We start from the raw sequence: 25,241 nt of genomic DNA on the forward strand, positions 1-25,241 counted from the left end.
CTCGGGTAAGCTTTTTTTGACCCGAGCCCAATCTGATTTTGCAAAAAAGAAATGCTACTATTTTTTTTACTGTTTTTTGATTGTTTTGCTATAATTTCACTATTATATTACTACTATTTTGTTGTTATTGTTTGAATATTGTATAACTCTTGTTTTATTATTAATTTTACTAGTATTTGCTTGTTAAGTTGCACTTATTTTAGTTTTATTTAATTATATATATATTTTAAAATTATTTATTGGGAAACATTTATTTTAATGTTTTTAGTATATTTGATGTATTATATTTTTGTAAATTTATTTTTATATAAAAATAATAGTATAAAATTTTAATATTGGTTGGTCGGGCTTAGGCAAAATTTTAAGCCAATTTTTTGGGTTGACCCGAGCCTAAAAACATACCTAAATTTTTCTACTTGGCCCGACCCGGCCCGTGGATACCCTACTAATAATGTATTTTTTTAATTTCATAAGCAACTTTCAAAACCTTCTGATTCTATTTGTAGAGTCTAAAAACTCTACTACCATTGTATCAAATATTTTTATTATATTTATATTTAATCGCATGTGTTTGAGGATCAAATTGATAAAATTTATAAATATAGGTTTAAATTTATTAAACTATTTAGACTTAAAATTAAATAATAAATATATAAATATTAAGAATTAAATAGGTTAGTATAACAATTAGAAAAAATTCATGTCATCGTCTAACAGTGAGTGATTAAATAAAACATTAGTGATGAAATTAATTTTTTAATTTAATAATAAAATAAAAACAGGTTAATCCCGATGCCGTACCCTTCATGTGTTCATGAATAAGAGGAGAGAGTGAGAGATCGTTGATCGAGTTAATTGATTGAATCAAAACAATAGAACCGAATAGAATTAATGTAGGGAGTGTAGATTCAGCAATGAAAGGCGTCTCCTTGGCGCCTGGAGATTACATCCACTTCAAGTCCCAAGTCCCCCTTCACAAGATACCTGTAAGTATTCTTTCTTTTCTTTTCCATTGAATTTCAATTCTTCTTCATGATTTTTCTACTATTTTGTTTATGGGTTTTGTGGTTTTAGCTATTATGGTCTAATTATTATGTGGGGTTTTATGAGAATTCTGATCACGGAATTGCAGAATGTTGTTCTGGGTGTGCCTGGAATTTGCCTAATTCTGTGCTTTGTATATTCTGGGTGTGAATTTCTTTCAAGTGTGAATGTCTTGATTTATGTGAGCTTAGATTTTTACTCATTTGGATAGATTTTGTGTTCGATTTCAATTTGAAATCTTAAGGATTGCTTTTTGGCTTATGCTAAATGATGAATTTGTTATCTCACCCGATGGCTTATGCTATTTAGTTTTTTGTTCATGAAGGTACATTCTTTGTTTATGCCTTTTTCAATTCATTATTATTATCGCTTCAAGACTAGGATGGTTGACCAAAACTTCTTGTCGGCTATTGCATTTCTTTTTCACCAATTGTGGGTGAATCTCATTTTTGGAGTTTCTTATTTCTCTCACAGATTGGCACAAAGCAATGGCGATATTATGATTTTGGTCCCAAAGTAGTTCCTCCTCTCATATGTCTTCCTGGAATTGCAGGGACAGCAGATATCTACTATAAACAGATCATGTCCTTGTCCATGAAGGTTGTTAGCTTTTATTTTATTACATTTGACAAATTCTGGATAGTTTTTCTTTTTTATTTATTCTTTTTGCTTCTTTTAGTTCTTGGAGAAGTCCTTTGGGAGCTGATATAGGCTGTTATATCCAAAAAAGAATAGAATGAAACCTCCATAGGCTATCAGTTGCTGTGTATGTCTATATTCTTGTCCCCTTATTGCTTTTAATATTATAATCTATTAGATACTTCATGGTTATTGCTTTGACTCTTACTTTTTCCAAGTACTCATGTCCAACACTAGTTTCTGATCCATATCCATACATGAGTGTGGGGATATGATCCTCCAAGAACTCCCCAAATACAAGTACTTGGAAAAAAATTGAACGTATCCTTTTTGTTGTTAGAGTTAGTTCTTGGCAATTTGTGATCTTATCTTTTTTTTTTTCTTATAACTAGAGTTTCTGAAAAAAAGAAAATAACCATTGCCAGCATGAAGTTTCTCTGATTTTCTTTTCACTGATTGGTGGAAACGTAAACTTATTTCCGAGTAATGATTTACTTAAAATATTATATTGTTTATTATCAAACATTATTTAGACAAGTGAAGAAACTTTTACTTCTAGTTCAAGTCTAATAATTTAAATTTTGCAAATATTCAGGGCTACCGGGTGATTTCTGTTGATATTCCCCAGGTTTGGAATCATCAAGAGTGGATTCAAAGTTTTGAGAAGTTCTTGGATGTCATCAATGTTCATCATGTGAGAGCTTAATATATCTGTGGCCTATGCCCTTTTCAGTGCATATTTCATCTTTACTATTCCTATTATATTTTTCTGAAATAAAGAGTAGGCTCTCTATGTAACTTGGAAATATATTGCTTCTGCTTTATTAGTTTCATAGTAAGTCCTAATAGTAATTTATGTTGAATTATAACATTTGTTTAGTAGACTGAGTAACCTGTTTCATACAGATACATTTATATGGTACATCTCTAGGAGGATTCCTAGCTCAACTTTTTGCTCAACATCGTCCAAGACGGGTTAAATCCTTAATTCTATCAAATGCATTTTTGGAGACACGCAGTTTTGCAGCAGCAATGCCTTGGGCACCTATGTATGTCTTTACATTTCTTTTAATCAACTCTAGGCTTGGTATAATAAAAAATGCTTCATTTGTTTTTGTTGGATTGTGCATATCAGTAATTCATTTGCATAAGATTTGCATTACTACTGGGCTGTAAATTCATCGGCATTTTGAAATCAAATAACCGCATGTGTGCAGTTAGTGCCACATCAAGTTAGAACAAGTTTCCTGGAAATTATTAAGTTCCTTGTAAAATTGACTCTTTACTTTGCACATGCATTTCTTGGATAGTCTTTTCTTATTTTTCCTATATAAGCTAGTCTTTTCCTTGGTATAAATTTACTTATTGCTATACATAGTTTCTTGGGTATTGAGTTCAATCAATATTCTTCTTTTTTTAGTTCCAGCTGTTATTTCTAGGTGTTTCTCCTTAACTGATCTTTATTACCTCTTGCATATAAATGTGAAAATGTTCTCAAGATATTAACTTGCCACATGCAGTGTTGGTTGGAGCCCATCTTTTTTGTTGAAACGATTTGTCTTAACAGGAATTCGTGATGGTCCTCATGAACCTTTTATTGCTGATTCTGTGGACTTTGTTGTTTCTCAGGTAGGTTTCTAGCCTTGCAACCACTAATCAGTGAATTTGCATCCTCTTCCTCTGTTTGAATTGGTCATCCTGTCGATAAATGGTCTCTGTATTTCTACATGCTGCATGTGAGTACAAATGTAGTTTTGTTGGGCTCTTAACTTGGTTCTATGAGTTTAGAAATGTAAAACCAGTCAAGGTGGATATTATTCTGTTTATCATCTTTATGTCAAGAAACTATTTGTTTTTCCTAAAATTGCTCTCACTCTCTCTCTCTTTCTCTCTGCCATTTTCTCTGGCTCTTTTTCCCTTTGTTTATCTGTAGTAAGAAAAAAATTGTTTTCTTTATTTGAGGCCATTTGTGGCTATCATTTCAGGTTGAAACGCTGTCAAGAGATGACTTGGCATCCAGATTGACTTTGACAGTAGATACTGCAACAGTTGAACCTCTTCTACTTTCGGATTCATTTATTACTATAATGGATGTAAGTTATCTGAAACTTGCTTTTCATGGGTGCGTGCGCTCACTAACATGTTTCTATTTTTCATGCTTTTTAAGGAAAATAATGTTTCTTTGCTAAGCTGGACAAATGATGGTCTCTCCATTAATCCTTTCCTTTAGAAGTGAATGGAATAGATATTGTACTTGTATTTATTTTGATTTTATAACATTTTTTTTTTCTTATAAGCACAACATGATTTCCTTATAGCAGCATTTGCATTCCATATACATATTCATATTAGGAAGTTGAAAAAACTAAAGGTAAAGCTTTATCTGATAGCTCTATTGTTGACATGGTTTTGTATATGGGCTTGAAGACAAACGACTACTCTGCAATTCCTCAACAACTCAAAGATCAGCTGAGTGAGAGGTATCCAGGTGCAAGGCGAGCTTATCTGAAAACAGGAGGTGATTTCCCATTTCTTTCCCGTCCAGATGAAGTCAACCTACATCTTCAGGTATATCTCACATATATAGTATTGTTAATACATCGAGCAAACTGTTTCTTTCAACTGGTATATCGAACATGGCAGCTACACCTGAGACAAGTTGGAGTTGAAGCTCGGCCAGATTTGGTTCAGAGCATCCCAAAAGGTGGCACCGGTGGGAGCCCTAGCAAAGAAAGTGACAAAAAGAAGGATCCAGATGACCAACCTAAAGATAATGGAGGCAACCCTGAAAGTACATCTGAAGAAAGCCAGTTACCTCCTAGTTCAGAAATTCACAGCCTTGATGATCAGCTCCTTAGCGATGCAAAAATATGTTCCATGGGTCATAAAGATGCAATTATTTTGATGCAGTCTCAATACACTGTAGTCAATAGAATCCTTCAATCAGCTTGTGAGTTATTTATTTTCTCTTTGCTTCCCATTTATGTTGAGTCATCGTACGTTACTTCAAATAATGTTTGGAAATTCAGACAACTGATGTAAGTAGCATAGAACATAGTAGCACTTTCTTCTCCATTGTTGTTCATACAAGCAAACTGTTGCAGAGCCGCTCGAGTTTTCCATTGACAGTGTTGTACCTGTTTTGTTATTAAAGTTATTGCTATTTAATTCAGATAATTTTTTTCATAAATCACTGTTATCTATAACGCTCATACATTCTTCAACGCCTAAGCATATATGAAAACAATGTTCAAGCATCCTTTCTAGAAAAAATAAAGGGTGCTATATAGTGTTTGCTGTCAGTGCCAGCAGCTACACAAGGTTAAATTGCTGCTGCTGATTGCTAATAGTATAGAAAGAACCAGAACATAAAATCTAATGGTGAACCAGTGAAGGTGCGACTAGGAAGCAAAATGCCCTTCGTCTACTTTTGCACATAAAAGGCAACCTAAGACACTCCATTAAAATAATGGATCATGCATCACTGCCCCACAGCTTTATTTAAAGCTATCAATTAAAGGACCAATCTAAGCTGGCAACGCATCTTTTCAAGCATGTGACCCCTAAGGAAATAGAATCACCTGACAACATGATTGCTTATGAAATCTCGCCATCTAACCTATTCTCAACAATTTGTAGATTAGGATAGTGGTCCTTGGTCCTCCACTCAACCAAACCTTTCTGCAACCATCACAAGTTATAGTTGGATCCCATACTTAAATGAAGAAACCCTCATAGCAAACCCACCTTAGACTGCAGCTCATGCAAACTAATGTACCATCAGTTTATCACAAAGCATACTATTTCCTACATAAATCCTAGTTCTGCAAACTTTATTGCTATTGGCATCAGTTGAGTTCAGATTGATGTAAGATGAATTGGATACAACATCGGAAATTGATGGAAATCAATGATCAGTTAGCTTTGAGCCCATAAGTCATTGCCAAGATGGTTGATAGCAGTGACCCTACAGATCACTAAGGTTCTTTAGAACTCAATGCTATAAAACTATAAAGATGGGTTGGGAAGAGGGACTTTCATAGACATATCAAGAACTATGTGCTCTCATAGAATTCAAGGATTACGTGCAAACATCAACCCCCCTTTCCCTAATGAGAGACAACTCAAGATAGTATTCAACCATAATTAATGCCAGCTTACAACCACTGGCTGCTGCCACAAAACGATACCCTAGTTTCATTTTGATTTCATCTTTCGCTATCAATGATACTGTCCTTAATAGAATCAGAAATTCCCTCATCCACAACCTGTTCTTGGCATCTTTAGTCATTGGGTAATTTGGTCTCTCAGAAGGCATTTTGCATGCTATCCTAATAACAATTAACATAAACACCTCTCCTCTCCTCTCCTCTCATTTCACCAACTCTATAAGATTAATAGATAGAAAACTACAAAAACACAAAATTGGCAATAAGAAAGCAATAAATATTATATTACAGAAATTAATCTTAAAAATTTAGAGAAATTTAAAAGACAGAACTTTGGCATAAAGAACCGAAAGGACCAATGAAAAATTTCTTGGAACAAATAGCTCAAAAACATGGAGGAAGATATAGAAATTTATAATACAAAATTAAACCAAACACAAGAATATTAATATGAGAATACATAAGTACCACACACCAATCAAATTCTCTAAGAAAGAGTGTTACCATTAGTTCCAAAGGTTCCATAGAAACAAACCAAAAAGAAACAAAAAATTGAAAACACAATATCCTCCGCCGGATCAAAGCCTAGTTCCCCCAAAAAGAAAAAAACAAGCAAGGAAAACAAACGTTAATAAGCTTTCTCACTTAGCAACCATCCTGGCAATGAATTCCTCGTAACGGATCTTCCCATCTGGCCCGACATCCACTTCCCTGATCCACTCATCGAACTCCGAGGGCTCCAGCTTCTCTCCGATGCTAGTCAGTATATGTCTCAGATCTGCAACGGAGACAAAGCCAGTATTGTCCTTATCCAGAACCTTGAAAGCATCGCGTAGCTGCCTATCGAAGGGCTCAGGTTTCATATGCTTGGACATGAGATCTAAAAAGCGAGGGAAGTCAAAGGGCGCCGTGAGCTTCTCTTCAGCGATAATAGCTTTGAGTTGGGCTTGGGTGGGGTTACCGCCGAGAGACCTCATTAGGATCCCTAGCTCCGATGGAGCGATCTTGCCGTCACCGTCGGTGTCGAAGAGAGTGAAAGCCTCCTTCATTGATGAGACTTGCTCGTCGCTCAGATCCTTGCCCATTTTGTGTACGGTTTTTGAGTTGTGACGGAAGCAAACAGAGAAAACTCGAAGAAAGGAAATAATGAGTTGAAGTAGATTTGAAATGAGAGGACTGAAGATCGGACGGTTAAATGTTGTGTCTTGTAAGAAAAGCGATGTCGTTTCGTGAGTTATGAGGGTGTCATTTGTCTTGTCCCATCTATTAGTGGAGATCCATTGGGAATTGAAAATGGGTCCACACCATTTCATTTTAATCACAATTCTAAATGATGAAACATGGAATCAATTTCAATCTCTATTTTTAATCCTATCTTTTTTCCTACATCTGTTCAACTAGAGGTGTTCATGGCTGGGCGGCCCGGCCCGGCCCGACGGCCTGCCCAAAATATGAGAGGGTTCGAGTAAAAATATAGGCCTGAAATATGGGTTTGGGCAAAAAATGAGGCCCGTTAAAAAAACGGGCCGGGCTTTGGGCACGACTTTTTTGGCACGGGCCCGGCCCGAATATATAATAAAAAATATTTTTTATATTTTTTAAATTTTAAAATATTTTTAAAATACTTTTTTTAAATTTTTTTAAAAAATTGGTGTTTATTTTTAAAAAACGGGTCGGGCTCGGGCCTAAGAAATTTTTCCCGGGCCGGCCTGGACCAAATTTCAGGCCCATATTTCGGGCCGAGCTTGGCTCGAGCCTAGTATGCGGGCCGAAATTTTTTTACGAGCCCGGCCCGGCCCATGAACACCTCTATGTTCAACTAGGGCTGTGCATAATTCGGTTAACCCGATTTTTTTTCGGTTAACCGACCGAGTTCGGTTAATCGGTCGGTTAACCGAAAAAATTCGGTCGGGGGTCGGTTAATTTTTTTTATTTTTTCGGTTAACGGTTAAATCGGTTCGAAACCGGTCGGTTAATCAAAAAATCGAATAAACCAATTTTGCGGTAGGGCCTAAAATAGGTCAAATTAAGCCCGCCCAATTTTTCTCAAGCTCAACACCAAACTTTTGGGTAATTTTCGGGTAATTCGGGTAATCGGGTAATTCGGGTAATTTTTAACCAAAAATAAAAAACACATAATTTTTGGTTAATTTGGTTAACCGACCTTATTAACCGAAAAAAATTCGGTTCGGTTAATTTTTTTAAAAAAAACTCGGTTCGGTTAACAGTTAAAAATTTTAGAAGGTCAGTTAATTCAGTTATAGTAATTTCAGGTCGGTTAACCGGTCGAACACCCCTATGTTTAACAGCTTGTTTTAAACTTTCTCATCCCTACCCCTTTTATCATTTATATTTTAAAGAAAATTTAAAAAAACTTACAAAATTTAGGGAGCGCCTCCATCAGTTGGCGAATATATTCTTTGTAAATTCTCAAAAGAAATATTTATTTGGTATCCATTTGGCTACCTTGATTTCTAAGGATTGGGGGTTGTGCCTCCTTGTTTCAGTAGCATCTACTAATACTTAATTGAATACATCCTTTAAATTATCGGAAGGGTTCAATTCACCATTGGTCGTCCTCGCAAACTTCAACCCTTATATTTTAGCATCGTTAATGCACTGGTATGTTGTTGGTGATTAGACTCTTAAACGTGGTGACACTTGAATTATGAAAGATCTTTTTGAATGCCACTATTCATCAAGCTTTTTTTTTTTTGTTGTAGTTTTCTTTTTATATCCGCATGTTACGTTTGACTAATCTATCCTATAGTCTCTAAATAAAATTTTACTTCCAAAAAAGATTATTTCATTACATTTTTAATTGATTTTAGAAAAAATAATTATAATTTATTTTTATTAGTATATATTATTTTCAAAATTCAATTATTTGTCCGGCTCGATATATTAGATGTATGAACGTTTTTACTTGAGCAAAAACTTTTATTGACCATTATTAGTTGGCAAATACAGAGATTTTAGGCTTTGAGACTCACAATGTGCAGTTATATACGAGAATCTCCGAAGTCTTACCATATGCGATTTTCACATGTGGGTCTAAGTCCAGTTTGTTAGTTTTAGTCTAGATTGTGCTAGTCCATAGACTATTTGTGCTTGTAATTGTTCGTTTCTATTTTTACTAATAATCCCTGTTCTTGGATCGGATTCTAACGAATCGAATCTTTCGACAATTTGTAATAAACTCTTTCTTTAGTGATCACTCGAATATATATTTGTATTTATATTGTACTTGTAACACTTTAAACAAAATCTTATTTTTTTCATATTAAATAATAAATACAGACTTAATTTTATAAATTCTAAATAAAATAAATATATGTAGAAGACAAATTTTGGGGGGGGGGGATTCGGGGGATGTTAAGGCCCAAAGGATAGAGAAGTTGAGGGTGGCCCAAGGAACCACCCCTTTGTTTTGGGTTTCCTTCTACTAAATAAGTTCCATCTTATTCTTGCTCACTATCAATGACCATGGCAATTTTAAGGGTTTGCCAAGCTATTAATACATAATTTTTTAAGTTACAACTTTTGACTTGTGAAAAATAATATTTGAACTACTTTTTTTTTAACAAACTAACAGTAATGCGATAATAAATATAATAATATATTATGAAATGATCAATATCTGACTTGAATCAATTTTCTACCAACATCGGACTCTCTGTAAAATTTACACTTCATTACAATATTTGAACTACTTTTATCATCTAACCTATTTAAAATAGACCGTTTATATTTTGGTCATTGTTTTGTTGCTTTTGATTTTAGAGTATTATTAGTTTCTTATTTTGTGCAATTCCAGGTATTGATTGTATTTAATATCAAATATATTTTTAATTATTTATTTTAATTTTAAAATAATAACTGACCATATTAATTTTTAGAAAATGACTTAATTTTTATTTTATTTTAAAAATATTTTAAAAACTTTTTTAATTATTAAAACAATATCGCTGTTTTAGAATTATGTTTTGGACAGAAAAATTATAGAAAACATTTTTCTTAAATTTGATATTGAAAATATTAAAATATTTATTAAAAGTTATGATGTAAAATGAAAATATGTTTTAAATTTGATTTTATAAAAAAAGTGTTTATAGAAAAACTAATTAAAATGTTTCATTAAAAAATAAAATGAAAAAAACAATGAAAGCATTTTTAGTTTGACTTTGTAAAATAATTAATGGTGGATACTACCTAATTTTAAAAATTAAAAGTGTGTAAAGCATTGACAGTTTGAAAATATTAAAATTGTAAATAACCTTAACGATTTAATTATAAATTTAAAATTATAAATAGCATTAATGTGAAAATATTAACGAAAACACTTGAAGGGTGAAAATAAAATTATTAATGGTTTAATTATAAATTTTAAAATTTATAAAAATTAATTTTTTTACTTTTTAATTTTTTCGAGGCAGATTTAAAAAAAGCTCAACTAATGTCGCAAATATATCAAGCAGCACCTAAAATTAATGTAGCAAATAATTCATTTTCATAATTAATTTATTCCTCACTTCATTTTTTAATTAATTAATTTTAAATAATATTTTATATAAAAACCTTTAAAACATTTTTTTATAAAACTTCTAAATTATTTTCATTTTATTAAAGATTAAAATTTATTTTTACAAAATAAAAATTAAAATTAAATTGTATATCATATTCATAAAATTTTCAAATACCTAGTATTGGTTTTCGATTTTCCTATCAACACTAACTTTTAAAGAGTGTTTTGGATTTTCCGGTGTCATTTTTTCCACGTCGCTTCAAGGTGTGATTAAGGAAAGTCACATCTTTCTTTATATTTTCCAAAAGATAAAATCTCCAACTCTCAACTCTTCCATTTACTTGCCCGTCATTAGGGGCGATGTTTATGGCTATTATTACACTAATAATGCCTTCATACTTTTTCTAATTTATTTTTTAAAAACAAATATGTGGGATATTTTACCAATGGCCAACTGAGACATAAAAATATAAAGGTATTTATGAATAAATTACAAAGTGCAGTAATTCAATCAGATTTCCAAATTCATCCAACTTTTTCTTTCCCGTAGAAAAAACAAGTCTTTGGTCTCCACGACATTTGACTAAATTAGTAGCGGTAGTTATTAGATACCCATCAATCTCAAACACATGAACATGTCTGCGACCAATGATGAAAAGGAAGACATTAAATCAATATTACCATATTTCAGTCTTGTTTTTATATTCTGTACCACTGTACACATTTAATTATTTGTCTTAACGTGGTTGGAATTTGATGGGTTCAATTGGATCAGAAAACAATTAGTGTATTAGCTAGAAGAGAGAGATTAAATTAATACAAGCTGATTAATTTTGATTAAAATTTTTGATCAAAATAAATTTTTATTATTAATAAAATTTTAATAATTTATTTAATTAAATGGGACCAATTGATGAATTTAAAATTGACAATTTAGTCCATCCAACTATAAAAATATTGCTAGATAATATACTTTTGTTCCAAATACGCGTATAGTTGCTTTCTTATGTTTACTGGAAAATTGCGAACAAGCCCTTTAAAGCGTATTTATTTGCCATTAACTTTTGGGTACAACTCCAATGCCAACTCTCTTTCCACCAATTTTGATCACTTTCCTTTTTCCTAATCAATGGAAACGACAATGGTGCGGAGATACTTGAAAACTCCACCACCACTTAATGGAATGGCGTGGTTTTCTTTGTCATACGTCATCATGACCAAATGGTTTTTATTTGGGTTTTATTTACAATTTTCTTTGGCTACATACTTGAATTTGTATTTTGTCACCTAGATGTGTATCACTTCGCTAACTTTGATAGTATATATTGATATGACATTAATAACCAATTTATTGGTGACACATACTAGTCTTTTAGTATGCCACATAATAGATATGAATTAAAAGAAATTAAAAATATATAAATTAATAAAAAAAATACATTTTTTTCAATGAATTGGACAAAAAATTATACTTTTTAATTAATTTATTAATTTTAATTTTTTAATTTATGCTTATCACATGGTATGCTCATAAGCTAATGATATTAGTGTGAATGTACCAACTTGGGTGACAGAATATAAGTTAAGTAACAACTAGGTACTAAAAAAAAGTTTAGGTATCAACTAAGTAAAAAAAAAAGTTCAGGTACCAATTAAGTACTTTTAGACAAGTTTAGGGCAAACTACATCTTAACCCTTTTAAAGTTGAAAACAAGGCCTAGTTATTTAAATTTTAATGGTTAAAATATGCCATAAGTCTCTATAGTCTTTGTAAATTTAAAATTTAGTCCATGTGCTTTTATTTTTAAGATTTTAGTTCCTCAACTTTTTAGATTTCAAAATTAAAGTCCAATTGTTAACATTGTTAAGATTATTTTGTTAAATTTATATTTATTATAAAATCATTGTTTTAGTTACATTGCTACCAAGTGAGTTTTTTTCAACTTCAAAACGTCACACCAATAAATTTAACAAAAAATAGTGCTAACAATTGCACTTGAATCTTGAAATCTAGAAAGTAGAGAGATTAAATTTCTAGAAATAAAAGTATAAGGATTAAATTTTAAATTTGTGAAAAGTGTAGGGACCTATGGCATATTTTAACCAATTTTATTTTTCTGCAATTCCCTAAGTTATGATTCAAATTTTAAATTGGTTTAGAGCTTCAAAATATTAGTATCATATTAATCAAAACCTATAATTAGTCTAACTATTAGTTGTCTCAAATCTAACGTTAAGTCAAATTGCAAATACATTTATATTTACAACATGTTCTACATTATATTTGAATTTATACATTTAACATCTAACCAAACCACTAAACAAACAAAAATAATTTATTGATACATATTACTTTTTTTAAAGAGATTGATATAATAAAACTTCGAAAATTAAAAAAAATAGTTTAAAAAGTCCGGTGTAATTATTATTATTTTCTTGTTTCCTCTTGTATATACAAATAAAATTCTTTGGTTTAACGAGATTTATTAGTTTAGCAACAAAGCATGTTATACTCTTGAAATAATAAATACTACAAATTTCATGCATCAATTACAAGTTAAAGTCGAAGTCCCGTGACTCTATTTCTTTTATATGCATATTAAAACAAACTCTTGCATGGAATAGATGAATTATTAATGTATTATACCTTAAAACCCCACAACCATCATACTCCTAACACATGAACCCCATGACTAAAACCCTATATATGTACCCTAAAAAGATGAAGAAAAGCGGCTCTTTCCATCTTTTTTTCATCTCCTCCTTCAAAAGAAAACTCATTTTAATACTCTAATCATCTCTTCCATCGTCCATTTATCTTTGGAGGAAACTATTGAACTGTGAAGTTAAGATGGTGCGGACAGCCAGGTGTCGGCATTGCAACACAACATTTAAACAAAGTTGTAATCAGAGATCTGCAATTCCGACAAAAGAATCCCCATGATGGACCCTTTTCTTTTCCCCTCTACCAAAGGCAACATTAGCAGCAGTAAGTAATTAGTGATAAAAAAGAGAAGCACGTATTCAACTGTTGACATGATTAGCTTCGAGAGGGTAATTAATTATAATTTACGAGAATCCAAAGATTACTACAAATAAAATGATGTTGGGTCATTTCCACTTGTTGCTCTACTGAAACAGGTAGGGAGAAAATTATGATATAAAATTCAATTTTTTGTTTTTAAAATATTAATAGTATATCAATCAAGTTATTCTGACAGTTTAGCCATTAGTTTAGATAATATATTTAAGTAAACACATATGTACTTATTACATGAATAATTTAGATATGACGTGCTTAATAAATAAATAGCCCTTTTAAATGCTATTGATACTTTTTTTATTTAACACAACAGATATAAATTGTCCATGCAATAAATGTACATGTATTTATAATTTAATCAATACATTTTAAGTATACTCTAAATCAAATTCTAAAGTGCTTAACACTTAAATTGAATGTTGGACCAACGAAAAGACTTGATTGATGCAAAAATAATACTTTAAAGACTCATTTAAAATTTAGAGACCATTTTAGACATGTTCGTGAAATTAATCCCTTTAAAATAATAATAATAAATTAAATTTAAAGTCGGTAGTGTACAACTTGGGTGGGGGGTAGTTTGGTATTCCTTGTAGGCTCTGATTTCTATAAATAGTCAAAGGCCCATGTGAGGGATGGCTTGTTTTGTTAGGCTCCCTACCCCAATTCCCATTGACCTCCACAACAGTTCTTTATATTTCATGCTGCACAACTGCTATTTAATATAATAATACATAGTTTGAAATTTTAGCCATCTAAAGGAATATCTGTTCCCAAAACAGATCTCTAATTAATAAATTCCTCGGACTTGGTTCTGATTTCTCTATTTTTTTTAAGAATATCGCTTCTCCTACTCGTATCGAATAGAACATGCTGAGGTAAACCTTTTTCATGTAAAACCTGCTTGATTTAGATCGGGAGAATCGTACGGTTTTATGAAAGCATATGTATATGGCTCGAATCCATAGTCAATCCTATTTCCGATAGGAGCAGTTGACAATTGAATTTCCATTATTTTCGTATTCGTAATAGTGCGAAAGGAAAGCCTGGCTCCAAGTTGTTCAAGAATAGTGGCGTTGTTGAGTTTCTCGATCCTTTGACTTAGGATTAGTTAGTTCTATTTCTTGATGGAGGCAGAGAAGGGATATAACTCAGCGGTAGAGTGTCACCTTGACGTGGTGGAAGTCATCAATTCGAGCCTGATTATCCCTAAACCCAATGTGAGTTTTTCTATTTTGCCTTGCCCCTCGACGTCCTGTTCCTGGTAAAAAATATAGTGAAATCACCTTTTCTATTCTTTCCCCAGACCCTGCTAGTAATAAGGATGTTCATTTCTTAAAATATCCCATATCGTGGCGGCAGCAGGAAGGGCAGATTATCCCGACGGGAACAAAAGTAACAATGCTGTTTATAATGCTACGGCAGCAGGTATAGTAAGCAAAATCATACGAAAAGAAAAAGGGGGCACGAAATAACTGTAGGGTGGATCTCGAAAGATATGAAAGATCTCTCTCCAAGCCATACATACGACTTTCATCAAATACGATTTTCCACAGAATTCCATATGTATATATGAGATCGAGTATGGAATTCTGTTTACTCACTTTAAATTAAGTATCCGTTTCCCTCCCTTTCCTGCTAGGATTGGAAATCTTGTATTTTACATATCCATACGATTGAGTCCTTGGGTTTCCGAAATAGTGTAAAAAGAAGTGCTTCGAATCATTGCTATTTGACCCGAACCTGTTCTAAAAGAGTCGAGGCAAAAACAAATCTCTAATTAATAAATTCCTTGGATTCATTGTAAATTACTTGCAAAATTCAACCTAAACCATATATCTATAACAATGTTATTGACAGTTTTCATGTTATAAAATTTAATATATATTTTTTGCCATTGTAACTTCATCTAGAGAGATGTTAATATCAAAATTTCAACATATAGCTTTAATTTTATTGACAATAAATATTATCATTGTCAACGACAGATTTTGGGATTGAGTTTTGGTAGAATTTAGTAATTTTTTTCAATAAATTTAGGAGTTTAGTGAAATTTTTTTAGAGTAAACAATAAAAATAGTCACACACTTATGTTTGAAATGTTATCTTTTAGTCACTTACATTATTGTTTTGTTACGAAGTGGTTACTTTACCATTAAGCTCCATTACCTCCCTAACGACGGTCCTACGTGGCAGTCCAAATTAAATTTATTTAATTAAAAACCTATTTTTATCCTAGCTACTGGACATCTAATTTGGTATTTAAAACCCATTTGGACTACCACGTAGGAAGGTCGTTAGGAAGGTAACGGTAGAGTGGCCACTTTGTAACAAAATGATAATTTAAGTGACAAAAATGTAACATTTCAAACATAAGTGACTAAAATGTAATCTGAGGCAAACAAAAGTGACTATTTTTGTAGTTTATCCATTTTTTAAAATTGAGGGTTTAATTGTAATTTTTGTGAGATTAACAAATATTTTTAAAAAAATTAAGAGAATTTAATTATTTTTAAAAAATTTAAAAGTATAATTAGAATGTTAAAAAAATTAAAAAGAAAAATCAAAATTTTGAAGGGGGTTACTCGAAATATTAGGGTTGAAATAAAATGCAGCCGTAAATTTCAATTATTTTTTATACAAAGAAATTCAATTTAAAAATACGCTTGAAATTCAAATTTGTTGGTCTAGATCTTTCACTAACTCAAATGAAATTTTATCCATTTTGGAAAACACTAATTTCTCCATTCATATAAAGTCCAAACCCATATGAAAATAAGTCAATGTACGGTCAACTCATCCATTTACATTTTAGTTAAATTCTGCTATTAGTCCTTGTACTTTATGAAAGTTGTAATTTACTCATCTTTACTTCATGCCCTTTTAAGTTTTAAAATTTTAGTCCTCACCAAACAACAATTGTTAAATTAATTCAGTTAAGTTTTACTATTTCTAAATTTTGATGCAGCAAACATATTATCATATGTGTAATATCATGTTAGCTTGTTATTTTCACATATTACTCACTAAAGATTTAGTTAATGGATTAACGATGGTCATTTAAGTCAATATTAAAATTTAAAAATTTGAAAAGTATAAAAACTTAGAATGATCCAATTAGAAAATATGAACTAAATTTATAACTGTACGTTTAGTATATGACTAGTAATTGAATTTAGCTAAATGAATTTAATTGTTATTGTTCGGGTTAGGACTGAATTTTCAAATTTTCAGATCCGAAACGTACAGTGACTAATGTGAACCAATTCGAAAAATATAGAGATTAAAATTGATCAAATTTGAATATAAGGACTAATCCACAACTTCCACAAACTACAAGGATTAATACCAGAATTAAACAATTACATCTCCACTTGCTTTGCTTAAAACTTTTCTGAACCCCAAAGTCACAAACAGATCTACCACCAAACTGTTTTCACGGCCAAGAAACTTCACCATCATCACAATTCACAGGGCAATTTCTTGATAATCAGACCTTAAATCAAAACTAAACTACTAAACAAAGAAAAAAAAAGGATCTAGCGATGGAAAATTGTTTCCGATGGTCACGGTCATGATAGCTAGCTGTCATCTTTCATCATCGCCCATATTTCTTTATCAACTATTCAACTCCCTTATTAAATTTGGAATGGGAACATGTTGAGTTGCTCCAAAAGTCGCTATTAATTGTGCATTTTCTGTTTCAACTTTGGCATGCACTCATCTCTACACTTACTCCGCTTTTCTTGCCTTTGTGTCTTTTCTTAATTACCCCCTCTCTTCTCACATTCTTCTTCTTGACTTTCATTAACTACTGGACTTACTACGAACATGGCTTCTTTTCTTTGATCTTATTTTTCAACCCTGGAAGATTTAAGCTGAGGGAAAAGATGGGTGTCTCTCAGTTTCGGTTCTTTCTTGTTCTTTTCTTCGTATTCTACGTTCCAAAGTGGGTTCATGGGAACACGGAGCTTAGAGCTTTAATGGAGCTGAAGGCTTCTTTAGACCCAACAAACAAGGTGCTGGAGTCATGGAGGAGTGACGGTGACCCTTGCAGTGGTTCTTTTATGGGTGTGGCCTGTAATGAGCACCGTAAGGTGGCTAACATCTCGTTGCAGGGAAAGGGTCTTTCTGGTAAACTCTCGCCTGCTATTGCGGGATTCAAGTGTCTTTCTGGTTTGTACTTGCATTACAATTCATTATCTGGAAAGATACCACAAGAACTTTCACAACTTCAGGAATTAACTGATCTTTATCTTAATGTTAACAATCTGTCTGGTAGCATCCCTTCTCAGATTGGAAACATGGCTGGTCTACAAGGTTAGTTCATCATCTGCTTTAACATTCCATATACCTTTCAACTGTACTTCAAGTTCCTATTCAAGAACCAACCTAGTTTAAGGTGTAGGAGATATCTTTCCGTTTCCGGGACCCTACACTTCACATTCCGCCAAACAAATCACATTGTTTACGATATTTTCTGTTGTTTGCCCTATTTGATATTAGCTACCTCGACAATATCAGAAAGGTTGAATTCTTATGCTACCAAATTGTTTGCTTTCCTTTTGTAGTTTTTTACTGGATTGTTAAGAAATTTTTAATCTTTACTCTTTGTTTGATATCAATTATCGTCCAAGTTGAGACATTCACACAGGAAACTTGTTTGCCTTTGTAGTTCTGCAGTTGTGTTGCAACCAGCTGACAGGGAATATACCTACACAGATTGGGTCTTTGAAGCAACTAAATGTTGTTGCTTTGCAATATAATAGACTAGATGGTAAAATTCCACCCAGCTTAGGGAACTTGAGAATGTTGAAAAGACTTGATTTGAGCTTCAATAGCCTCTTTGATGCAATCCCTCCAACGTTAGCTGATATCCCAGAACTGGAAATTCTAGATGTCCGAAACAATACTCTATCCGGACTTGTTCCTTCAGGTAACGATGTTTCTCTTGGATTAAGTACTGTTTTTTGTGTTGACTTTTGAGACTGATTTGTAATCTGTAATGGATGATAACCAAGGTTTGAAGAGATTAAATGAAGGGTTCCAAGGTGACAACAATCCGGGTCTATGTGGAACCGGTTTTCCATTGTTGAGACGTTGCGGTCCTTTTGATGGTGTGAACATCAACCAGGTTGAACCATTCCGGCCACATTTAAATAATACTGCTCCAGAGCCAGGGGTTAACTCTCACCCATCAAATGTCCAGGGACATTGCAACCACACTCATTGCTCACGCCCATCGAGATTCCCAGAAATGCCTGTAATTTCAGGGGTTACTACGATGGTTTTCATTTTTACGGTTGCCGGACTTTTTGCAGTTATTCACTACCGTAGGCAGAAACAGAAGATTGGAAATACATCTGGTTCTTCCGAAGAGAGCTTTAGCATTGATCAGAAGAAGGAAATTCTAAGGAATGGAAGTGTTTCACCACTCATAACACTTGAATATTCATATGGATGGGATCCATTAGGCGATGGCTGGAATGGCATTGGATTTTCCCAGGAGCATTTGAATAAGTTTAGGTTCAACTTAGAAGAAGTCGAGTCCGCAACTCGATGCTTTTCCGAGTCGAATTTACTGGGAAAGACAAACTTTTCGGCTGTCTACAAAGGGGTTCTAAAAGACCGTTCTATTGTAGCCATTAGAAGCATAAACGTAACCAGCTGCAAGTCCGAGGAAGCAGAGTTTGTTAAGGGATTGTACTTGTTAACCTCCTTGAGACACGAAAACCTTGTCAGGCTACGAGGTTTTTGTTTCTCAAGGGGCAGAGGCGAATGTTTTCTCATTTATGACTTTGCTTCCAAGGGAAACCTATCCAAATACCTCGATCTAGAAGATGGAAGTGAACCTGTTCTTGACTGGTCGACAAGGATTTCCATCATCAATGGCACTGCAAAAGGTCAGTTTCAGATCAGGCTTATGCTGTGCATAAAATATCAATAAACCACCATATGTTTCTCTTTTGAATGGTTTCTCTTATTTTGCTCGAATAGGTGTGGAATATTTGCACAAAAGTGAAGCAAACAAACCACCCATAGTCCACCGCAACATATCTGTGGAGAAAGTTCTCATCGACCAACAATTCAACCCATTGATTGCTGACTCTGGTCTCCATAAGATTTTTGCCGATGACCTTGTCTATTCAACTCTGAAAGTGAGTGCAGCCATGGGTTATCTAGCACCGGAGTACATTATGACAGGACGTTTTACGGAGAAGACCGACGTGTTTGCATTTGGGGTGATCATTCTCCAAATCCTGTCTGGTAAACTACTACTCACAAGCTCAATGAGGTCGGGGGCGGAAACTAGCAAGTTCGAAGATTTTGTCGATAAAAATCTCAGGGGAGAGTTTTCTGAATCCATGGCAGCTAAGCTGGGGAAAATTGCACTTAATTGCACCAATGAAGAACCTAATGACAGACCAAGCATGGAAACAATTATTAAAGAGCTAAATGATTACAGTGTCAGTTCTTGATGGAGGCATTATCTTTTACCCCAACTTGAGAAACTGATGACGATGATGGTGGGATCAAAGAGATCGCTGAAACTTGATTTTTGTTGGTGGTTGTAGATCTTTTTGTCAAGTACTATGATGGTTTGAAGTATAAAAAGATGACAATATCGTGTAAAGTGGAGTTGCAGATAGGAGTTTCCTCACTGATGACTAGCAAACAAAAGTAGTACGGAGAGATATTGGGAGAAATAACTTTCTAATCATACAATTTGATACATAGATTTTAATTCGTACCTCCACAAGCATTGAGCCAGCAAAACGAGCCAAGCTAGTTGACATTAAGGTTAATAGCATGTCTCTTGGAGAACATCATCCCCTTATTGCTTTTATTTTCTTTAGTGAGGAGAAAACAAGTTAGCGGTTGTAAAATAAGTTTTAACAAGTTGTACGATCGGTCTATGCAACAGCAGTATGTTGTTGATCTTGAAACCATTCTGCAGGCCACCAATCTGGTCTAATTGCCATAACCTTTATATCTTCTTGCCCCTGTATCGTCAATGTGTCTTTGAATGCATCGTCAAGCCGCAAGACACCCATTCCACGAAAGCCAAGTGCAGTGGTTACACTCCCTAGCTTCTTACCAGAGGCAGTGTTGATCACCTCTGAACCAGGGGTAACTTTCCCCTCCACCTCTGAAAAAACAAAATGTATCAGTTGTGTTGTTGTAAGATAATTAACTTCATTGAAGCCCGACGGAGGGAGACTACCTTTTCCGTTATTATCGAGAAATTTTAAAGGAAGCAAACGCTTGCGAATAACCCCCCTATGGTGTGTACGAGCTATAAGTTCTTGCCCCACATAGCACCCTTTATCGAAACTGATTGCGTTTAGACCTGCGAAATTGTATTCGAGTGGAATCGCTTCCCCTAAACAACAAAACGATGTCAAAACTGAGACCAGATAGATGAAACATCTTATAATAAATTGAAGAAACAAAAATAAGATGAATAGCCATAAAGCAAAAACAGCACCTTTGGGAATTTCAGTTGAGCCCTCAGCAATTCCCTTCTCTAATCTCCACATAAGGTAATTCTCCTCATCTGTTTCTTTATCCGACTCAACTAATGGCGCTGCAACAGACAAAAAAAATAGGAAATTGCTCTAAGGCTTTAAGCAATAGGTGAGTTGCATGACTTATTAAGAAACAATGCCATCCTAAATCGATTATTATCTCGAAGCCATGACTTGTATTTAAAACGTAAATTAAGAATGAATTTCAGCCGCAACAAAAGATCGGTGAACTCACGCATTGTACCAGACGGAAAAATCCCCCTAAAACCTAGACAACCTAATCTGGGATCCTTAAACCATTGCCATCCAACATCACTGCTATGTGAAGCTGACATGTCAGCACGATCAACACCACCACCCCAACCAACGGAATCCGCCTCTGGTTCCTCGACAGTAGGGGTTTTTCCAGAAAGGTCACGCCCGTACCTCTGCCAGCAACTGAAGTCTTCTGCCACATTATCAATATCTACTTTAGACCTCAACCGGTATCTGCAACAGCAAAAACAGGAACAGTCATTAATTGAAATTCTAATGTTAGCATTACTATAAAAGACAAGCACGTTTCTCTAGCTGGTAGTACTATAGTCATGCAATGAAGATACAATAACATTTTCAGATATATCTCTTTAACAAATTATTTTTGAAAGAAACAACAGCGCCGTAAGAATTCCATACTGATTATGAATTTAACAAATAATAATACTTTGAGGAATCGCTAAGACATGCAGAATAATAAGTTATCTGATAAAGCTAAAAACACAGAAAAATTGACCATGAAACTTAACCGAGAGATCCTATGAAATTCAAATGCAGAAGATAGACAACAGAAATTTATCCTTTTGAAAATCAACATTTAAAAAATTCAGGAAAATAAAAACTAAAAATACCCACTTCTTAAGAGTCGCCAACAACCCATCCGAGATCGAGTTATCAACATCAGCTAAAATCTCCACCGACCCACCAGACCCATTACCTGGACCCGACCCAGTCCTGTCCAGCTTCTCCTCCGGCCGGGGCGGCCTATATAAGAACAAGTCATACAAAAACCTTCCTTGAGGCGTCAAAAGAGCTGCATACATAGGAGGAACTACAACAGAGGCCACGTTCGGCGTAGGAATGGGGGAGTTCTCTTCACGTGGGGGTTCACCGAACCTCCGTACATCGTTTGATAAAAGACCCTGAAGGAATTTGATGGTGTCGGGTCCTGAAAACCGGATTACAGAGCGGGATTTTAAGTGAGAGCATAGTGGACCAGCGTTTTGGAGGCTGTGAAGGCAACGATGGTGGGAGAGAAGAGAGGACCTGAAACGGTGCATTTCGGAGTCGTTTTGGACTGGAGATTTGAATTGTTTCTGTGAGGGTTTAAAGGAAGAAATGCAGGGGTTTAGAAGTGTTCGTCGTGGGCAACTTGGATGGTGGACACGTGGGCAGTCGGTCGAGTTTTTGATACGTGGCACACTGACACGCTAACGTTGTTGTTCGGAGGAAGAAAAGACACCAGATGTTCGATGAAATTCTTGAATGAGATTGGATTTGTTAGAATTCTGAAGAAGAACATGGGCTTTGGGTTTATATTTGCATATATTGAGCAGTTGACATGGCAATGTGTCAGGTCTTTGTACCATTTACCACTCCAGTCCCTGGGGCTTAGGCTTCCTGCCTAATCTTTTCTTTTTGGGCAATGCGGCTTCCTGCCAAATCTATTTTTGTTCGATAACATTTTTTTTAATTAAAAAAAGATGTTGGGCCTTTAATTCTCAGCCTACTTTTAGTTTAATTGGATGTAAAATATGTGTATTTAAAAATAACATATAATAAATAATAAAATATATAGTTTAAAATTAATTAATAATAACACATAAAATATGTATGGTATTAAAATGAAAAAAATAGATTAAATTGTGATTAAAATAAAATTTAAACTCATAAATACATCAAGTTAAGAATACAAAATAAGTACAATTATTTATCGTGGTGTTGTCATCAATTTTGAGTTCAAATCCCATCATGTTGCTGTCACCAACGTAATTATCATGGGTTCAAATCTCATCATATATATATTTTTATTGTTTTTGTTTTTAATTTAAGAGACTAGAATAATTCTGAATAATATAACTTATTTTTTAAAATATTATTTTTATAATTTTCCTAACCGAGTTGGTGCCCGATTGACTCTTGACACCAACTCAATTAAATTTTTTATTAATAGTACAGATTTCGTAAATGAGAAAAAAATCATTATTATAAAATATTATATTTAAAAACTATGAAAATTTATCAAAATTTGATATAATTTCTAAACAAATCATAATAAATTAGAAAATAATAAGTGTTTAAACATACTCAAATCACAACCTCCAATTTGCTGGAATAATAAGAATGTTAATTAAACAGATATTCAGTGGACCATAATAATTGATCATTAGCACTTATAAAAACAATTTATTAAAATGGATTAGATACGATAACTTGTTTGGGTGTTGGGGATGTGTTGTTTGTATGAAATCCACAGTTTTGAGATACGTAAAATTGGCATTTGATCATTCTTTAATATTTAATAGGGTTCCATCCTAAAAACAAATATGTAGTGTTAGGAAATGTGGATTTGTAAAAACTAATTAGGCTCGGCCGCCAAAAAGGATTAGCCTAATTCTTAAATGGTCCTAGTCAGTTATAAACTTTTTCTCAGGTTTTTTTTTTTTTTTTGCAGCTTCTCCTCTTCTCTTGTTATGTGTCCACGTGTAGAATTTAATTTTAAATGTTTTTATATTTACCTATTAATGTTTTATTTAGAAATTACAAAATTATTATATGATATCGCGACGTTAAACATATCATGTCGTGATGAAAAATGATCTACAATGTCATAGTGAGACAAGGAATTCCCTCATGTCGCGACGTCTACCTTATAATTTTAATACTTTACAATTCAGTCTTGGGTAAGCTTTAGAGCTTTCGTATTATTTGCTTATAACACATGTTTTTGCATGTCTAATGACATGAAATAATATTTAAATGGATCGTAGTTGCTCCAACAATGAATGTGACACCTTATAACTCAGACTCGACAATCGTGTTGGGTATAAGGCATTACACAATACAGATTTAAAGGTTAAAAAAACGAAAATTTAAATAAAAAGCTAAAATAAATTTTTTCATAAAGTCGAAAGACTAAATAGATCATTATACTTTGTTTAAATCCTATAATCAACCACTTAAAATGTTAATTGACTTTATACCTAGTGAAAAGATAGAACTAAAGTTTTGTTTCATTTTGTAATGAAAATTTTACCTAAATATGTAATCATGGTGTTGGGGAGACATTAGAATTTGGATCACCCCCTTTACCTAGGGTTTTTTACATAAATAGGTTGAAAAAAAAATTTACTGAAATAGGGTGTCAGAAAAAGTATTTACCAAAATGGGTTACTTTTTTCATTGGAGCCTATTAGATAGGCGCCAATGAATAAAAAATAATAATTTTTTTGAATAAAATATTTTTTATATTTTTAATAATTTTTTAAAAAATACGGGTCAAAATACGGTCAATGGGTCGGGTTGGGTCGGGTGGCGCCTATCGGTAGGCGCCAATGAAGGTGCCTCATAGAGGCGCCAATGAAGGTGCCTTATAGAGAGCGCCATTACTAGACTGTCCATGGGCCGGGTAGACCAAAAAATTTCACCAGACTCCTAGGCCGGCTCAAATATAGGCCTAAAATTTTGTCCAATAAACACCCAAAAATTTTAAAATAAAAAAAAGTATTTTAAAAATAAAAATAAAAATATATTTATTGTATTCGGGCCGAACCCTCCTATATTTCGGGCGGGCCATCGGGCCGGGCCGCCCAGCCCATGGACAGGTCTATGGCGCCGAAGGCCTCATAAATTTAGGATTATGTTATAAATTTTTGTGTTTGTAATTATTTAAAATTTAATTTATTAGTAATAAATTACTAAATTACTAATAAGTTACTAATAAATTTATAACATAATCTTAAATTACTAACAAATTAATTATAAAATAATTACAATATTCATACAAAAAATTACAATATTACAATATATACCGACATTCAATATTCATACAAAATTATAATATTACAATATTCATACAAAATTACAATATTCATATAAAATTGCAATATTTTTTGTTATTAATTATTAATTATAAATTATCTATATTTAGTATGAATATTGTAATTTTTTGTATGAATATTGTAATATTATAATTTTGTATGAATATTGTAATTTTTTGTATGAATATTGTAATATTATAATTTTGTATGAATATT

The 25,241-nt window shown here is 33.1% G+C and overlaps 4 protein-coding genes across 4 annotated transcripts; 2 read left to right on the forward strand and 2 right to left on the reverse strand.

Moving 5' to 3' along the window:
• The first annotated feature begins 769 nt into the window (after positions 1 to 769).
• LOC105765147 (uncharacterized) lies at positions 770 to 4,873 on the forward strand. Its single transcript, XM_012584100.2, has 8 exons — positions 770 to 986; positions 1,519 to 1,644; positions 2,279 to 2,377; positions 2,590 to 2,732; positions 3,204 to 3,312; positions 3,669 to 3,776; positions 4,111 to 4,251; positions 4,327 to 4,873. The coding sequence occupies exons 1-8, from the start codon at positions 915 to 917 to the stop codon at positions 4,723 to 4,725; spliced, it is 1,197 nt and encodes a 398-aa protein (XP_012439554.1). The 5' UTR covers positions 770 to 914; the 3' UTR covers positions 4,726 to 4,873.
• A 1,372-nt stretch (positions 4,874 to 6,245) lies between these two features.
• Positions 6,246 to 7,026, reverse strand: LOC105765149 (probable calcium-binding protein CML13). Its single transcript, XM_012584102.2, has one exon. The coding sequence runs from the start codon at positions 6,935 to 6,937 to the stop codon at positions 6,494 to 6,496; it is 444 nt and encodes a 147-aa protein (XP_012439556.1). The 5' UTR covers positions 6,938 to 7,026; the 3' UTR covers positions 6,246 to 6,493.
• Positions 7,027 to 16,887: 9,861 nt separating this feature from the next.
• Positions 16,888 to 20,405, forward strand: LOC105765145 (probable LRR receptor-like serine/threonine-protein kinase At5g45780). The gene is made up of 4 exons (XM_012584096.2): positions 16,888 to 17,740; positions 18,096 to 18,356; positions 18,442 to 19,323; positions 19,418 to 20,405. The coding sequence occupies exons 1-4, from the start codon at positions 17,311 to 17,313 to the stop codon at positions 19,897 to 19,899; spliced, it is 2,055 nt and encodes a 684-aa protein (XP_012439550.1). The 5' UTR covers positions 16,888 to 17,310; the 3' UTR covers positions 19,900 to 20,405.
• LOC105765148 (putative transferase At4g12130, mitochondrial) lies at positions 20,118 to 22,552 on the reverse strand. Its single transcript, XM_012584101.2, has 5 exons — positions 21,841 to 22,552; positions 21,185 to 21,438; positions 20,910 to 21,008; positions 20,646 to 20,804; positions 20,118 to 20,570 (listed from the first exon to the last, which is right to left on the reverse strand). Exons 1-5 carry the CDS (start codon positions 22,263 to 22,265, stop codon positions 20,335 to 20,337), a joined length of 1,173 nt encoding a protein of 390 aa, XP_012439555.1. The 5' UTR covers positions 22,266 to 22,552; the 3' UTR covers positions 20,118 to 20,334.
• Positions 22,553 to 25,241: the final 2,689 nt, after the last annotated feature.

This window comes from Gossypium raimondii, chromosome 12 (assembly GCF_025698545.1).
Source record: "Gossypium raimondii isolate GPD5lz chromosome 12, ASM2569854v1, whole genome shotgun sequence".
Taxonomy (NCBI): Eukaryota; Viridiplantae; Streptophyta; class Magnoliopsida; order Malvales; family Malvaceae; genus Gossypium; species Gossypium raimondii.

Coding starts and splice junctions, on each gene's coding strand:
- LOC105765147 (XM_012584100.2), top strand. CDS start 915: ATGAAAGGCGTCTCCTTGGCGCCTGGAGATTACATCCACTTCAAGTCC. Junction 1,645..2,278: donor TCATGTCCTTGTCCATGAAG/GTTGTTAGCTTT, acceptor GCAAATATTCAG/GGCTACCGGGTGATTTCTGT. Junction 3,777..4,110: donor CATTTATTACTATAATGGAT/GTAAGTTATCTG, acceptor ATGGGCTTGAAG/ACAAACGACTACTCTGCAAT.
- LOC105765149 (XM_012584102.2), bottom strand. CDS start 6,937: ATGGGCAAGGATCTGAGCGACGAGCAAGTCTCATCAATGAAGGAGGCT.
- LOC105765145 (XM_012584096.2), top strand. CDS start 17,311: ATGGGTGTCTCTCAGTTTCGGTTCTTTCTTGTTCTTTTCTTCGTATTC. Junction 17,741..18,095: donor AAACATGGCTGGTCTACAAG/GTTAGTTCATCA, acceptor TTGCCTTTGTAG/TTCTGCAGTTGTGTTGCAAC. Junction 18,357..18,441: donor ATCCGGACTTGTTCCTTCAG/GTAACGATGTTT, acceptor ATGATAACCAAG/GTTTGAAGAGATTAAATGAA.
- LOC105765148 (XM_012584101.2), bottom strand. CDS start 22,265: ATGCACCGTTTCAGGTCCTCTCTTCTCTCCCACCATCGTTGCCTTCAC. Junction 20,805..20,909: donor CTCAACTGAAATTCCCAAAG/GTGCTGTTTTTG, acceptor TTTGTTGTTTAG/GGGAAGCGATTCCACTCGAA. Junction 20,571..20,645: donor TCTCGATAATAACGGAAAAG/GTAGTCTCCCTC, acceptor TTGTTTTTTCAG/AGGTGGAGGGGAAAGTTACC.